This window comes from Jaculus jaculus, chromosome 20, assembly GCF_020740685.1.
Source record: "Jaculus jaculus isolate mJacJac1 chromosome 20, mJacJac1.mat.Y.cur, whole genome shotgun sequence".
Lineage (NCBI taxonomy): Eukaryota > Metazoa > Chordata > Mammalia > Rodentia > Dipodidae > Jaculus > Jaculus jaculus.
In genome coordinates this window covers 6,617,205-6,634,032 of record NC_059121.1, presented here as the reverse complement: position 1 = coordinate 6,634,032, position 16,828 = coordinate 6,617,205, and the positions used below count along the sequence as shown (strand labels likewise).

The 16,828-nt window shown below is 52.6% G+C and overlaps 1 protein-coding gene across 2 annotated transcripts; it reads right to left on the bottom strand.

The window, feature by feature from the left end:
• Positions 1-469: 469 nt before the first annotated feature.
• Positions 470-13,894, bottom strand: Ndufs6 (NADH:ubiquinone oxidoreductase subunit S6). Of its 2 annotated transcripts, XM_004666101.2 has the most exons (4): positions 13,760-13,894; positions 11,523-11,576; positions 2,739-2,861; positions 470-641 (listed from the first exon to the last, which is right to left on the bottom strand). In XM_004666101.2, the coding sequence occupies exons 1-4, from the start codon at positions 13,871-13,873 to the stop codon at positions 576-578; spliced, it is 357 nt and encodes a 118-aa protein (XP_004666158.2). In that variant the 5' UTR covers positions 13,874-13,894; the 3' UTR covers positions 470-575. The 2 variants fall into 2 exon arrangements, with proteins under 2 accessions (XP_004666158.2, XP_044995044.1); XM_045139109.1 differs by lacking the exons at positions 470-641; positions 2,739-2,861 and adding an exon at positions 5,350-5,589 and having other exon boundaries at positions 11,473-11,576.
• Positions 13,895-16,828: the final 2,934 nt, after the last annotated feature.

Here is a 16,828-nt window from a genome sequence, read left to right as displayed (position 1 = left end):
AACAAACAACCGGTAGTAAAGACTAGACCAGTGGTCTTGGCACTTGGACCTGGCTCCCTGGCGTGTACATGGCCAATGTCACACATCACCGGGGACGGTCGATCAGACCTGTGCGGGCCACACTTCCATACAGGCGCTCTTTCCTTGGTAAGCGCCTCAAAGCACCTCGCTTATGCTGTCCACGGCCCAGCCCTGACCGTCTGCTGTGCTCAGCTCCCTCCCACCAGCATGGAGGGCGCAGAGACTGAAAGTGGGACTGGTCCCAGGGCTCTGCTCCCCACAGCACTGTGTTCCCTAGCAACAGATCGCATGTCAACACAGCACCTCGCTCACTCTGCCACCCGCCCAGGTCACCCCACAGACGGGAAGAGTCAGTGAAGGAAGTACCCAGCGCGCTCTGCGGCCAGCGCACGAGGTTCCAGAAGCTTCCGAGATCACGCTGGGAAAGGAATAAACTCAACTCCTTGTCCACGGTGACCATGTCCTTTATTCATCACTGGGAACACCTGTGCCCGAGCAGCAGCGTCACCCGGGCATGTGGAGCAGGGAGGTGCCCAGATCACACGGGGGGCGCGCTAGTGACGGTGCTGCTTGAACTGCAGGCCACAATATCCACATGTTCCTGTTTTCGTTTCTTTGTCCTGAAAAAAATTCAAAAGGAAAGATCTTATACCTCCATATTTGACCCAAGGCCCATTTAGACAGCACACATTGAAAATTTGTGTAAAACTTGAAATGCACTGTCAATTAAAATGCCTGTGGAAGCCGGGCGTGGCAGTGCACGCCTTTAACCCCAGCACTCAGGAGGCAGAGGTAGGAGGATTGCAGTGAGTTCGAGGCCACCCTGAGACTCCATAGTGAATTCCAGGTCAGCCTGGACTAGAGTGAGGCCCTACCTCGAAAAACCAAAAAAAAAAAGAAAACCTCCTGTGGAGAAACAGAAACGAGGCACCACAAAGACTGAAGTGGGCACTGTGGTGACTGACCCTGGCCCCGAACTCAGTGACCACCAGGGTTCCTACTACAGCTTCTCCTGGCTCCAATCCAATGCACACACCACGCTTGGTGCCAACGAGGGAGAGCAGAAGAGTGGGTGCCGCAGGCTGAGGAGCGCGCGCTCCGGCAGGACGCTGCCTCACAGTTGCCGCCGCTGGCTCAGCACCCTTGTTCCCACTGACAAGCAGCCCAACTACACAACGGCTTCCAGCAAGGGTGAGCCACCGAGCCGTCGCCCCACACAGGTCAGACGACTCGGTGCCCCTCACTGACGCCCTGCATTCACTTCCCCTCTCCACTGCTGGAGGTTGAACTCGGGCCTCAGGCGGGCATCACCTTCCAACTTTTTATTTTGAGACACAGTTTTACTAAGCTGCCCATGGTGGCTTTGAACTCGTGTAACCCAGGCAGACCTTGAATTTGCAATCCTCCTGCTTCAGCCTCCCCAGCAGCAGGGAGTACAGGCACTGCCACCCTCAGCCACAGAGGAGTGTCTCTGTGGAGCCAGGAAAGGCCCCGGTGCCTCACACACGCCACAGCTGTCGGCGAGCAGCACACCACGCCGTGCTTCCTGCCCCGGCTCTCGTCCCTGGGACCCGTGCTGGACACGAGCACACGTGACACGGCACAGGGCTGTGGTGGAATGCTCCGTGTTCCCTGTCAGGCCTAGGCTGAAGCCCCGATCCTTGAGGTAAAGGGTTCAGAAAAGTCCGGAAGGCTAAAATGAGATCACTAGGGGAGCCCCTGACCCAATTTGACTACAGTCCTTGAAAAAGGACATTAGAATGCAAGTTGTCAATTAAAATAATAATAATAATAATAATAAAATTTTAAAAAAGAAAGCAGATCCATCAGGGGACTGGTATGTGAGGACAGTGAAGCTGGGCCAGTGGGCAGGAAAGAAGTCTTGGGGAGCTAGCCACACTTACTCTGGCTCTGGCCACCAAGACTGGGAGAACAACTGTCAGTGCTGTGAGCCCCCGACTACTGCGGCCCCCACAGAAAGGGGTCAGCCCACCCCGACTATTGCGGCCCCCACAGAAAGGGGTCAGCCCACCCCGACTACTGTGGCCCCCACAGAAAGGGGTCAGCCCACCCCGACTATTGCGGCCCCCACAGAAATGGGTCAGCCCACCCTGACTACTGCGGCCCCCTCAGAAAGGGGTCAGCCCACCCCGACTACTGCGGCCCCCTCAGAAAGGGGTCAGCCCACCCCGACTACTGCGGCCCCCTCAGAAAGGGGTCAGCCCACCCCAACTACTGCGGCCCCCACAGAAAGGGGTCAGCCCACCTGGGAATGAAAGACAAGGGTGGAGCAGGAAAGACAGTTACCTACAAGTGTGAGGAGATGACCAAGGCTGTCAGTAATGACCACACGAAACAGCATCAACCATGGTCACAAAGGTGTTTCCCAACAAGCCCTACTGGCATGCAAGGCGCAGTGAGCATCACGGGTCATGTCCGGGGAGGAAGAGGAGGATGAGGACACGAGAGCAGTGAGCATCAGGGGAACATGTGAGGGAGGAGGAAGAAGACACATAAAGCAGTGAGCATCAGGGGAAAAGTCGAGGGAGAAGGAGGAGGACACGAGAGCAGTGAGCATCACGGGAACATGACTGGAGGACAGCACAGGCAGGTCACTAAGGAGGATGATGAGCCTTGTAGATAAGCAAGGCATCTTAGAAGAGCACAGGTAAGTGACCAATGTCAAATGTGCAGGACAACTGTCCGGGTATACATACCAAGTTTATATACACCCTGGGATGGCCCAAGGCGCCACCCCCACCATCGCAGGAGATCACCCGATGGTCCACTTCGCTGACAGGCTGCTCTGCTATCAAATCAATAGCGAAGTTCTCATTCACCTAGAATGAGAGAAGGAAAGCTTAGACAGGCAAATACCGACTGTCATACTGTCATCCAACTGACGTGGCAGCACCTACCCCAATCCACGCAGTACAGCACAATCCGGCTTCAGCTCATCCCAGAAGTCCTTCAAACACGTTCTGCACTGGGACATGACCCCAGGGCACCGAACCAAGGCAGTACATGGAGCGCTCTTCACCCTTACGTACATCCAGCAATGGTTCAGCTCCTGCCCCCCGCACCATCTGCTCTCTCCTCGCTCATCCAATCCTGGCTTTCCCCACCCGTTCACTTTTCCCACAGCCACCACAGGCCTAGGCAAGGTGTTTTGGCGCACGTCGTAACTCCCAGCACTGGGGAGGCAGAGGTACAAGGATCACTGTGAGTCTGCGGCCATCATGAGACACACAGGTCAGCCTGGGCTACAGCAAGACCCCACCTCAACAAGAGAAAAACAAAGAATGTGCTCTCACAGAATGTCAGTGCAGCACCCTCAGCATGGGGGGCCTGGGCAAAGGCAGCGTCGGGACCAGCAGACCTGCTCCAGGCCCCAACAGCATGAGCAGGAGACAGCTCTTCCCCATGGGTTACTTCGTTCCGTTGTTTCCACATCCTCTCAGAGAACCCACCTGAGCCATGTGGACCCCTCACTGTCTGGGAGAACCCACCCATGCCCCATCTGAGCCTGGGGCCAACTGAACAGCCATCTCTTACATGAATACAAGTCTGACTTGACCTTCTACCCCAATGAGTCAATTCTGATAAGTTCTTTTCTACGTAAGTATCCACTTTTCAATTTCCAATTTACATGCATGTCGGTGACTACCTGCTGTTTACAATGTCTTCTTTCGTTTTCTATCCGTGCTGTTTTCTCTTTCTGGTCAGTTCATTTAATTACAGCAATAAATAACGAGTAGTTTCCTCAGAGCTGGTGGCAGCACCGGCTGAAGTAATCAACACAGGAAGAGCAGCACCCTGCGGAACTGCCTGTGTGGATGACGTGAGACTCGAGGAACTGCCAGGACCCCCGGCCTGTGGCTTTAAGGACTGAAACCCGCTAACACTGAAGTCCAGGATGTCACAGCACACTGAAGAGTCATGAAATACCTTAGTTGTCTCATACGATGAGACTGGTATACATGGGAGAATCCACCATCTCTCCTTACCTGCGCAAGTTCACTGGAGGCTGAGCCAAGTTGCTATCTCTGTGGGTATCCGAGCCCCGAGACCCTATGCTTTTCTACTACAAGCCCTTATGAATTAAGACATTCTTCCGCTGGAGGGATGGCCCAGAGGTTAAGGCAAATCTAAGTACCCGAGTTTGATTCCCCAATACCCAGTAAAGCCAGATGCACAAAGTGGCACATGCGTCTGGAGTTCGTTTCCAGTGGCAAAAGGCCCTTTCTCTCATGCCCAGTCTCTATCTGCCTGCCCTTCCTCCTCTCATTCTCAAATAAAGTACATTTTTAAATAAAAGACATCTCTATTTCCTCATGGTGGTCCACACCAGGGCCACAGCTCCACTGAACAAAGGCTGACCTCATTATCCACAGACTTGACCCAACCAGCGGCCTGCAAACCCCTCAGAAGACGAGGGCTTGTCCAGCAGGCTGAGAGTACCGAGGGTGGGTTTCTGCACAGTGAGCCTGGACCCTGCACAAGCCCGGTCCCAGGGAGGCAGGGGAGAAGCAGAAGCCTCCAGAGACCCATTGGCAGCTGGCATGCATGTCACCTGCAGGATTATGACTGTGTTGCATGTGTGAGGTGTGTGGTGTATGCACATTCTGTGTGCAGCTGCATGCCCCACGCATGCCCCTTTTATTGCTCATCCACATATCTCCCTGAGAACGGTCTCCCCCTCAACCCAGAGCTGCTGTCCGTCAGAGCCCCAGCAATTCTCTGGTCTTAATCCCCTGGACACTGGGTTACAGGTGTGTGTAGCCACACCCAACTTCTTCTACAGGTGCTGGGAAGTCACACGTGGTGGTCTGCAGCCCAAGAGGCCCTCATGCTTAAGTGGCAAGTGCTGAGCTATCTCCCCACACCTGATGGGTTTTGTTGTTGAGACAGGTTGAGCTGTAACTCATTCTGTAGCCCAAGCTGGCCTCAATCTCACAGCAACCCTCCTCCCTTACATCCCCAGGGCTGGATTACAGGTGTGGGCCACCACACCCAGACTCTTGACAATAACCCTGGATGACCTCTACAGAAACTGAGAGCCTGAGTTCACAGGGAAAAAGGAATAATTACACCATTCCATTTCATAGGTTTTTAATTTGTTGTATGAAGTGATTCAAACACCCTAGAGTGTCAGGCACCCAGGTCCCACCACGGCAAAGCTGAGGAACGAGACCGGGCTCTGACTTCATCTGCCTCGGTCACAAGCACTCCTCCCGAAGTGCATGCAGGGAACACCAAGGACACAGCAGAGCCCTGGGGAAGGCGTGAGCAAGGAGGTTCTGACATGACAGTTCCAACACGCAAGAAGCCCCAGTTACGCAAGTGCACGTGTGTCCCTTCACGCACGCCAGGACCCGATGCTCTTCTCCAGCTGGCTTCCTTTCTAAGCCACAAAGGGTGACTGGTGAGCTTCTCAAAGCCTGGACTTGTTACCGCGTTCTCACACCATGCTGTTGTCGGGGGTTTTCCCCTGGGTCTAGTTGTTTGTCTGTCCCCCAGTGGTAATGAATGACAAGCTGTGACAGCTGGAGGGGGAGAAGCAAATGTCTGAGGAAAAGAAAGAAGCATAAAGACCCAGCTGTGAAAAATGCAGGGAGAGGAGTGAACAGTCGCGCTGACGGCTGCAGTTCAGAGAGCTGTGCTTTTGTTTTTTTCTTGGTTTTTCGAGGGTCTCACTCTAGCCCAGGCTGACCTGGAATTCACTATGGAGTCTCAGGATGGCCTCGAACTCACAGCAATCCTACCTCTGCCTCCTGAGTGCTGGGATTAAAGGTGTGCGCCACCACACCCGGCTTGTACAACTTTTTGATAGGGAAATAAGCTGATCTTTAAATGGCGACTGCGATATGGAGAAGTTTAGTTTGGTGCACTCATTAATCCCTGTAACGTGCCTGAATCAGCTTTCCCCTCAGGAAACTGGTCATGTTCCTCTCCATCTCAGTCACTGGCCTGACGGGCATGGGTCCACACTGCGGCCAGCTTTCTGCGGGGTGGGCGTCACGGGGACTGGAGACTGGCCGGAGCCTTTCAGACCAGCTTGGTGCCTATCCCACAGCACTGTCCTCCGTTTCATCCGTCAGCGCCCAGCTCAAGCCTCCTTGTTCTGTCACGTTCCTGCCTTCTCTGTGTGACCCTAGCTTTCACTGTAATGTCCCCGGGCGAGGGCGAGGGCGAGGGCGAGGGCAAAGCTGCTGCCAAGGAGCGGCGGAGCTGTAGCCAGGGCACGGAGCAAGGCTGCGGACTCTCGGTTCCTTCTGCGCAACCTGGCAAGTTCTCCCCTCCTCCCTCAGGGCTAGCCACCCGCTCCCATGCTGAGCCTCAGCAGAACACAGGCCACCTTGTCGGAGGGGACCAAGATGCCAGGCGCTCACAGAAGGGGAGGCGCTCCATGAAGGCCCTGGCACTCTTAGGGCACACTCACTATAGTCTCTCCTTTGAGTTCCAACTGGAGACGGGGGTGCACTCAAGCAGAAAGGGGTGCAGCTAAGTCCTCCCACAGCTCCACATGCTCCCTGAACACGCCCGGGGAGCACTGCCATCCCAGACACCAGCACTCGCCAGCCAGGAGGGGGGCTCCGAACCCCGTGCCGGCACCACGGCCACCAGACAAATGGAGCCTTGTGGTGTAAACGCTGTGCATCTGCCAAGGTGACGACATGTCACAGAGGTGGCACCAACAAACTCCCAGCAGTCTCCTTGCAGGAAGGACAGCTGACACCTCCACACTGGCAACTGACACGCGCCTGCCCTCCCGTCACTTACTGTGCAGCTCCAGGGCGACCCTGACTTCCCAAGATGACCGTCTGCTTCCCAGAACTCAGGGCAAGGCAGGCAAGCACAGGGCTCGGTGGCCAGCCCCCAGCCACACGCCAAAACCCGAGCCATGCAACCCCGGCTCGACCCTGCTGCTTCCACCCCAGGACCCGTCCGTCCCTGAGCTGTCCAGCGCCGTGCAAGGTGTCCTCTCATGCAGCACTAAGGTGACAGTCCATGAGCCACTTTGCTTCCACCTCTCAACAGCCATGAACTTCAGCACAGGGACAGCAGGTTTAAGTTCATGGTCTCATATCTGGTCTCATAAAAACCCATACGGCCGGGCGTGGTGGCGCACGCCTTTAATCCCAGCACTCGGGAGGTAGAGGTAGGAGGATCGCCGTGAGTTCGAGGCCACCCTGAGACTCCATAGTGAATTCCAGGTCAGCCTGGGCTAGAGTGAGACCCTACCTCGAAAATCCCCCCCCCCAAAAAAACCCATACGTTCAGGGAAGTGGTGCTTCCTAACAGTCTATTAAGATAAAAACAAGGGCTGGGAATATGGGCTCAGTGGTTAAAGGTGCCTGCTGACAAAGCCTGCTGGTCCAGGTTCAATTCCCAACTCGCCCTCATAAGCCGGACACAAAAAATGGCACAAGCATCTGGGATTTGTTTGTGCGCACACACACACACACACACACAAACATGCAAATAAATCAATAAAAAGATAACCGAACATACAATGCTGTGGGGTATCAGCAAGACCGATGCAGAAAGGAAACAACCCAGATGTATAACCAGTGCTGTGTGAAACAGGCACGAGAACACAAAACAGCAAGCTTAAATATTTTTATTTATTTATTTGCAAGCAGAGGAAGAGAGAAAGGAAGACAGAGAGAGAGAGAGAGAGAGAGAGAGAGAGAGAGAGAGAGAGAGTGTGTTTGTGTGGCCAGAGCCTCCAGCCACCGTAAATGAACTCAATGAGCATGTGCCACATGGTTTTATGTGGGTACTAGGGAATCAAACTCCGGTCATTAGGCCTCGCAGTGCCTTAACCACTGAGCCATCTCTCCAGCCAACAGAAGTTTCAGATGCACCCGAAGCTCAGCTGGGTTATCAGGACTTCAGGCACCTTTCCACCAGCGCCGGTCACCGCACGCAGCTAGCACACGCACATACACGGACAGCGTGTTTAAATCCAAGAAGAGCCAGCACTCACTGAGCTGCTGGGGTGACATGCGAGCTTGCAGGTGCCATGGTGCGAAGCCGCTGCCCCGGCTGAGAGCCGTTTCCAGTGTTGGCCTCTGGGACGGTGACTGCAAACGGGATGATTTTATAACCGGAACACCTCAGCCCATGCGGGTACTGAGGTCACGCCCGGGCTCAGGAAGAAGAGCTGCTGCAATCGGCCAGCACCTCAGATCTGCCCAGGCCGTGTCCAGGAGGACAGCTGGCCGGAGAGCAGAGGTGGACCTCCCTTCTCTCTTCACGGTGAGCTCTGCAGACTCCCCAAGCAGCGATCTGAGCCGCACGTGTGCCGCGCACCTCTCCTGCTCAGAGCTCCGGGCTCTCGTGCCCTGTGCCCTAGCTCCAGGGTGGCGGAGTCTCCTTCCACTACCCCGGGGCGCTATCCAGCACCCGCCGTGAGCGAGCAACAGGACCGACACGACCAACGGGCGCACCTTCGTCTCCTCCGCAGGACCGAGGGGCTGTGGGGCGGCGGGCACCGGCTGCAGGGTCGGCACAGAGCTGTGCACAGATCACGTGCCGCTTCTGCCCAACCGCTTAGCTTCCCACGGATAAGCAGAGCGCCTGCCCTCCCAGGGAACAAGGGCGGCAGCGCAGCAGAGGCTCACTCCCCGGCAATGCTGGCGGCAGGTGCCACTGACCGCACTTTCATCCACGCTCGGCCCTAGAGATGAGGATGCAAGTTCCCTACAGGGAGAAACCCCTGGACCTGGAGCAACTGGGGGGCCAGAGCCCCAAACCAAATATGCAACAATATGACGAGTCCCACCGGGGGACAAGGCTTCCATGACCACACCCAGCACAGGACTCCGCAGCCCAGTACAGCGTGACTACCAACTAACGACGTGAGAGGAACACCGGTCACTTCCAAGTCACGTCCACCTCCCCCAGACACTCCCAGACGATCACTGACACCAGGACATAGGCCTGACCTCTGGTCCCTTCTTTGCAGGGTGAGGTGCCAAGATCCACCACGGGCCCAGAGCCTGGGCTCGTTGCAGGCACTGCTACTGCCACAGGTCCGACAGTGCAGGAGGCTCGTGATGCGCCCCACCCTTGCCAGAGTCCAGTCAACTAGGGTCTCAGCACCCACGGTCCTCAGATCAAACCCAGATTCAGACACAGCTCGGGCTTTACTTCATAACTTATAAAACTGGGAGACAGTGAAATCAGCGGTGGTCGCAATCTGGGACACAAAGACAAAGCCACACAAGAATTTCTGGCAGAAACATTTGTGAAAGACACCCATATACTCGCTGAATCTCACAGAAGCTCCGACAAGCAGCTAGGGGCAAGACCCGACCCCGGGCCTCAGGACACACCTGCTCCTCAGCTATGACCCACAGTTGTCACACACGATGCTTGTCAAGTAAGGACAGAGTTACAGCACTTGCCACCATCAAGGTCGAGGGGACTTGGAGTTGTAGCGGTTCGATTCAGGCGTCTCCCATAAACTCAGGTGTTCTCAACGCTAGGTTCCCAGCTGATGGAGATGTGGGAATTAACGCCTCCTGGAGGCAGTGTATTGTTGGGGACGGGCTTATGGATGTTATAGCCTGTTTCCCCATGCCAGTGTTTGGCACACTCTCCTGTTGCTATGGCCCACCTGATGTTGGCCAGGGGTGATGTCCACTCTCTGCTCAAGCCATCATTTCCCCTGCCATCATGGAGCTTCCCCTTGAGTCTTCAAGCCAAAATAAACCTCTTTTTCTCACAAGCTGCTCTTGGTTGGGTGCTTTCTACCAGCAATGTGGGCCTGACCACAAGAAGAACAGATGCTGCGCCTCCCTCCCTGATCACACCACCGCATGAAAACCACCCGGCCTGCCCGACCTCTCCACGTGTCACAGACCAGCACCACGGTCTCATTCTCACACCTACTACATGGAGAAGCCAACGTGAGCCGCAGCGCGCAGACCTGTCCTGTTCTCAGCGTTCTGCACTTGGTGGGAAACACAGGCAGGACCACAGGGAAGGGCCACACTGAGGAGGAACGCAGGCCTCTCCGGAGTAGACGAGGATCCAGAGCACAGGACTGTCACAGGCTCTTAGGAATCCACGTCCTGTCCCTTGGCACCTACAGTAATGCTCACTCGCTATGAAAGACACTCGGATTATTCACAGTGAGGAATTCACACACTCGAGTGAGGAAACTACCTTGGGCAGTAAACCACACTAGTGACTCACCACGAAGCCTTCCAGATTACAGGAAGGCTCGGCTTCTACGCCACCCAACGTAGACCCACTACACACGGCCCCTCAGCCCCAGGGCTCCCAGCACACGCCACACGCAACCCCAGCGGCCTCTTCACCGAACCTGGAGCATGCCTCAGGACGCTGCTGAATCCGGAGCCCAGGTAGTACAACCAGCTGCAGACCCAGCCCGGTGGTTAAAAGTGTTTGCTTGCAGAGCCTGATGGCCCAAGTACGACTTCCCAAGAAGCGTCACGTAGGAGTGACAGAACAGTCTTCTCTGCCTCCCATTCATCAGACACAGCAGGGCACTGGCCAAACTCCCAGAGCACAGCTCACAACTCACAACGCCCGTGCACGGCTCACAACTCACAACGCCCGTGCACGGCTCACAACTCACAACGGCCGTGCACAGTTCACAACTCACAATGCCCGTGCACGGCTCACAGCTCACAACGCCCGTGCACGGCTCACAAGCTTGCTCTGGCTCCAGGACAAAAGTCAACGCACCAGATGCTGGAAGTGCAGGTTTAGGGACCAGTGTAGAACAACAATCAAAGTGACGGTGATAGGAAGGAGCGTCAGGACTCAGAGCAGACCTGGAGGACTGAACTCTGAAAGTGGAGGGCCTCCAGCCACTGCAAACCAACTCCAGATCCATGCGCCACCTTGTGCATCTGCCTTTACCTGACTACTGGGGAATCAAACCTGGGTCCTTTGGCTTTACAGGCAAGCCCCTTAACTGCTAAACTATCTCTGCAATAAACTGTAATCTGTAATCTGACAGGCATCAAAATGGGAACCAGATCACTTCTACTTATGCATAAACCAATAATACCACAGGTACAGAACAACAAAAAAAAAAACATACTATTTCCTTTCAGAACTCCTAAGTTTCTAGTGTGCTTCATATAGGAGACAATTTCTTTGAATATTCCATGTTACTTTTCTCCTTGCTGAAAAAGATACCAGTCATCAGACATGCCTGAAACTAGGTAGTGCTTAAAATGTTGGAATCTGGAATATTTGCACACTTGTGGGACATCTTAAGGATGAGACCCATGGGTACACAGGAAACTCATTTCTATTTATTTATACCTTATACAAAGTCTGAAGGTAATTACATGTAATACTTTCAGTGTGCAGTGTTTTTCACAATCATTTGTCACATTAGGTCAGGTGTGGCTCAAAACCTATCAGATTATGGAAAGCTGAGATTTGGGGTGGGATGCTCACCCTGTGTAAGTTCTATGAGTTCTTTCTTCTCTCCTAGATCCATCACTCACCTCTTTCTGACGACCAACAAACCGAATTTTCCTGTAGTCTTTATCGTCATAAACCTGAAAGACAAAGAATGTTATTTTAACTGATTCTGGAAGAAGAAACCTTGATTACATGAAAGGACAACATTTTTCTTGAAACAGGGCACTGATAAGGCACTAAACCCACCAGAGGCCAGGTGGACTTCAGTGGAAACTAAAGGGTGGGCTTGAGTGCAGGTACTGGAACTAGAAGAGAACAGAGCCCAGCATGTCCTGAGAGGGTCCCAAAGTCCCAGCCACCGCTACAGCCAGTCAGTCAGCTGGACACCCCACCCGAAATCTATCTAGGCAATGTCATTTCTCATCTTTTGGCTATACCTGCTACAACAAACCCCTCAAGTAATGAAGCTCAGGGTTTAAAAGTGACACAAGCAGGCTGGAGAGATGGCTTAGCGGTTAAGACACATGCCTGCGAAGTCTAAGGACCCAGGTTCGATTCTCCAGGTCTCATGTAAGCCAGATGCACATGGTGGCACATGCATCTGGAGTTAGTTTGCAGTGGCTAGAGGCCCTGGTGTGCCCATTCTCTCTCCTTCCCCCTCCCTCCCTCCCTCCCTTCTTCCCTCCCTCCCTTCCTCCCTCCCTCTCTCTCTCTAATAAATAAAAATATAATCTTTAAATACAACACAAGCAATTAAAAAAAAAAAAAACAGCCAAGGGTGGTGGCCCACACCTTCAATCCCATCACTTTGGAGGCTGAGTTAGGAGGATCGCCATGAGTTCAAGGCCAGCCTGAGACCACAGAGTGAATTCTAGGTCAGCCTGGGCTACAGTGAAATCCTACCTCAAAAAAAAAAAAAAAAAAAAAAAAAAAAGCAGAGGACTTGCCTGGTACATGCAAAGCTTTCACTCTCCAGCACTGAAAACAAAATTATGCTTATGAACATAATTGTTAACTTTATATTTTTATAATGTTTTCTATTATTGAAAAAAATAGGGCTAGAGAGATGGCTTAGCAGTTAAGGCGTTTGCCTGCAAAGCCTAAGAATCCTGATTCAATTCTCCAGGACCCCAGTAAGCCAGATGCACAAGATGGCACACGCATCTGGAGTTCATATGCAGTGGCTGGAGGCCCTGGCATGACCACTCTCTTCCTCTCTTCCAACCTCCCTATCTCTCTCAAATAAATAAATACATATTTTTTTTAAATGGGGGTACTTAATAGGTTGATATTGTATATATGTAAGTACAATGATTGTGATGGGGAGGTAATATGATGAAGAATGGAATTTCAAAGGGGAAAGTGTGGGGGGAAGGGAGGGAATTAACATGGGATTTTTTTTTATAATCATGGAACATGCTAATAAAAGTTTTTTTTAAAAAAAAGAAGAGAGCCGGCTGAGCACCAGCGTTCCTCACTCTGCCTCCTCACTGTAGGCTGAACGTGACCAGCTCTGCTTTAAGCTCCTGCTCCTTGCCTTCTCCGCCATGACGGGCTATAGTGCAGAATTGTAAGATGAAATAAACCCTTCCTCCTTCAAAAAAAAAAATAATGGGCTGGAAAAATGGCTTAGCGGTTAAGCCATTTGCCTATGAAGCCAAAGGATCCAGGTTCGATTCCCCAGGATCCACCTAACCCAGATGCACAAGGTGGCACATGCATCTGGAGTTTGTTGTGGCTGAAGGTCCTGGAGTGCCCATTGTCTGTCTGTCTCTCAAATAACTAAATAAAATATTTTCTTAAAATGCAAAATTTAAAAAATAAAGATACTTTCTGTCCAGGGCAGTGTGTGTTGGTACACGCCTTTAATCGCTTGCCTGCAAAGCCAAAGAACCCTGGTTCGATTCCGCAGGACCCACATAAACCAGATGCACAAAGTGGTGCACGCGTCTGAAGTTCGTTTGCAGTGACCAGATGCCCTGATGCACCCATTCTCTCTTTCTGTCTGCCTCTTCTCTCAAATAAATAAATGGAAAAAAATAATCCTAGCAGGGGTAGGAGGATCGCCGTAAGTTCGAGGCCACCCTGAGACTACAGAGGGAATTCCCGGTCAGCCTCGGCTAGAGTGAGACCCTACCTCGAAAAAACAAAAAAAGAAATCCTGCAAACCCCCAAACCTTAAGTCACCCGCCTGCGGTCGAGAGAGGCGCAGGGGGCGGATCCCGCGGCGAGTGCGCGTGCGCAGAGGGACACGGCCGCGGCCCCTTCCCCCGCCCTGCGGGTCGCCCTCGCTCCCCGGCCCTGAGGCTGCGTCCCTTACCTGGCCGGTGTGCGTAACCTTCTCCCGGGTCGGTGACACTCGCACCCCGAAGTGTCGTCCGGCTCGGGGAAGAACGAACAGCAGCCGGCGGAAGGTCACCGCCGCCGCCGCCATCTTCCCGGTGACCCTTGACCCGGCGCGCCGGCGCTGTGACGCAGACGCGCGCGGCTCTTGGTTTTGACTTCCGGGATTTATTTCGCGCTGGAAAAGAGCGCGCCAGAGGTGGTGCGGGCGGGCGCGCATGCGCTGTGCGCGGTCGGGCTGATTGGCGCGTCTGCAAAGCTCACTCGGTGCCCAGCGATGGTGACTGTTGCAAAGGCTGGATAGAAAACCAAAGATGTGTTGTGTGCCTTATACTGACCCAGAAAAGTGAAAAGTTTGAATATCACGTTTTTATTTTTTCGAGGTAAGGGTGTCACTCTAGCTCAAGCTGCCCTGGAATTCACTGTGTCTCAGGGTGGCCTTGAACTCAAGGCGATCTTCCTGATTCGGCCTCCCGAGTGCTGGGATTAAAGGCGTGCACCGCCACGCCTGTATTATTTATTATTTATTTATTCATTCATTTATTTGTTTATTTTTATTTAGGAGTGAGAAATAGGCAGACACACACACAAAAAAAAAAGGAAGAAAGCGGGCGTGGTGGTGCCTTTAATCCCAGCACTCAGGAGGCAGAGGTAGGAGGATTGCTGTGAGTTTGAGGCCACCCTGAGACTCCATAGCGAATTTTAGGTTAGCCTGGGCTAGAATGAAACCCTACCTCGAAAAACCAAAAAAAAAAAAAAAGGGTGTCCCATGGCCTCCAGCCACTGCAAGACACATGCACCACCTTATAAGTGGGAACCGGGGTTCTTAGGTTTCACAAGCAAAAGCCTTAACCGCTAAGCCATTTCTCTAGCCCCAAATGCTACGTCTTCACTGCGTGAAGAAATAGACTGTTCTGAAGAAACGGCATGCACCCTCCTTGCTCTGTTAACATTCCTGACAAAGGCAGCCCCAGGAAAGGGGTTTTTGAACATTTCTGCAAACCAGCGCTAATTAAGATATCAGTAAGGGGGCTGGAGAGGTGGCTTAGCGGTTAAGCGCTTGCCTGTGAAGCCTAAGGACCCCAGTTCGAGGCTCGCTTCCCCACGTTAGCCAGATGCACAAGGGGGCGCACGCGTCTGGAGTTTGTTTGCAGTGGCTGGAGGCCCTCGTGTGCCCATTCTCTATCTGCCTCTTTCTTTCTCTGTCACTCTCAAATAAACAAAAATTAAAAAAAAAAAAAAAAAAGATACCAGTAAGGCTTCATGTGGTTTTACCCATAAAACAAATGTAGCTTTGGAAAGACCTATTTGTGTAGATCTCAGCACTAAACTCTACCAAGCTACTTGTTCCCCACAGTCGTGTGCCTTCCGCCAACTGCACCAGAATCTTTCCCATAGAACCTTCTGGAAGGCGAACATGACACAGGCCCAGACCTTAGAGTGAGCAACCTCAGTCAGACTTGGACAAGTTGAAGCCAGCCAGAGCAGCTAAGGGAGCACAGAGCTAATGCCCTCCAGAAGGTGACAGAAGCTCACCTTGTCGTGGCCTTAGGGCACCCCACTACCTGGATTCTGCAGGGAGGATCTGGCATTTGGCTTTTCTGTGCTTCAGGCAGTGCCTGAAGGACAAGAAGAACATGTGGAGGTGGCTGGGAGAGAGAAAAAGGACTACAGTAAACAAGGGTGCACTCGTAAGAGCCTTCTAAATCAGGGGGTTGTCCCAACAAGCATGGCCTTTTGCTGTTTGATTTTTTTAAACTTTTTTATGGATAGCATCCATAATTATAGGTAATAAATAATTCCCTCCCAACCCCCACTTTCCCCCTCACAAATCCCCCCTCTATCACATCTCCCCATCTCAATCAGTCTCTCTTTTATTTTGATGTCATCATCTTTTCCTCCTCTTATGATGGTCTTGTGTAGGTAGTGTCAGGTGCTGTGAGGTCATGGCTGTCCAGGCCATTCTGTATCTGGAAGAGCACACTGTAAGCAGTCCTACCCTTCCTTTGGCTCTTACATTCTTTCCACCACTTCTTCCACAATGGTCTCTGAGCCTTGAAAGGTGTGATAAGAGTTGTCTCAGTGCTGAACACTCCACTGTCGTTTCTTCTCACTATGGTGACTTCTCAGGCTGGCCTTGAACTCTCTGCGCAGTCCAGACTGACTTAGAACTCCTCATCCTCCTCCTTCAGCCTCTGGAGTGCTGGACTTTGAGGACCTGCATTATCAGTTCCCAGTTCAGCAGATTTGTTAGTGATAAGACTCCAGGGTCACAGCATTCCCTTGCAGAAGCCAAAGCGGGCTGTAAGCATTGTGTGAAGTCGCCATCTGTGAACAGGTTAACTGAAAATACAGGTACAAACCAGTCAACTGTTACGCAGGTGCTGACTGTCAAATTCTTTCTACTTTTCTACATGATTGCATCTTTTCACATTTTGGACAGAAAGATAAAGCTTAGTCGTGATTGGCTAGAGGGCCTCTTCACTTGTTCACCAGGGGTCTCTCTTTTTTAAATTTGTTTTAAATTTGAGACAGAGAGAGAAAGAGAGAATGGGCACACCAGGGTCTCTAGCCACTGTAAATGAACTCCAGATGCATGCAACCACATGGGTACTGGGGAATCGAACCTTGGTCCTTAGGCTTCGCAGGCAAGTGCCTTAACCTCTAACCCATCTCTCCAGCCCAAGAGTCTCTAAATAAACCTATGACTTGTATATCTTATTTGGTATTTACCAGTTTTGCCCCTATTCTAAGCTGTTGGCAGTTTCTTTTTTTTTTTTTTTCCTTTTTGCTCTGGATATTCATTCTGAGTTTCACGTGTGCATTTTTTTTTTCTCCCTAGGACAACCGTATTTTCGCAAGGTGCACACGTCTGGCTTCCTGCATAGCCCAAAGCTCAGATGCGGAAGCGCCAGTGGGAGGGGAGGGGAGAGCGAGGGAGGGGAACTATGGCACAGCACGCATGCGTCGCGCTCCCCGCGCCCCGCCCACCGCGCAAGATCCCGGGCGACCAGGCGCCATCTTTCTTCCTGGCGGCGGCGTCGCC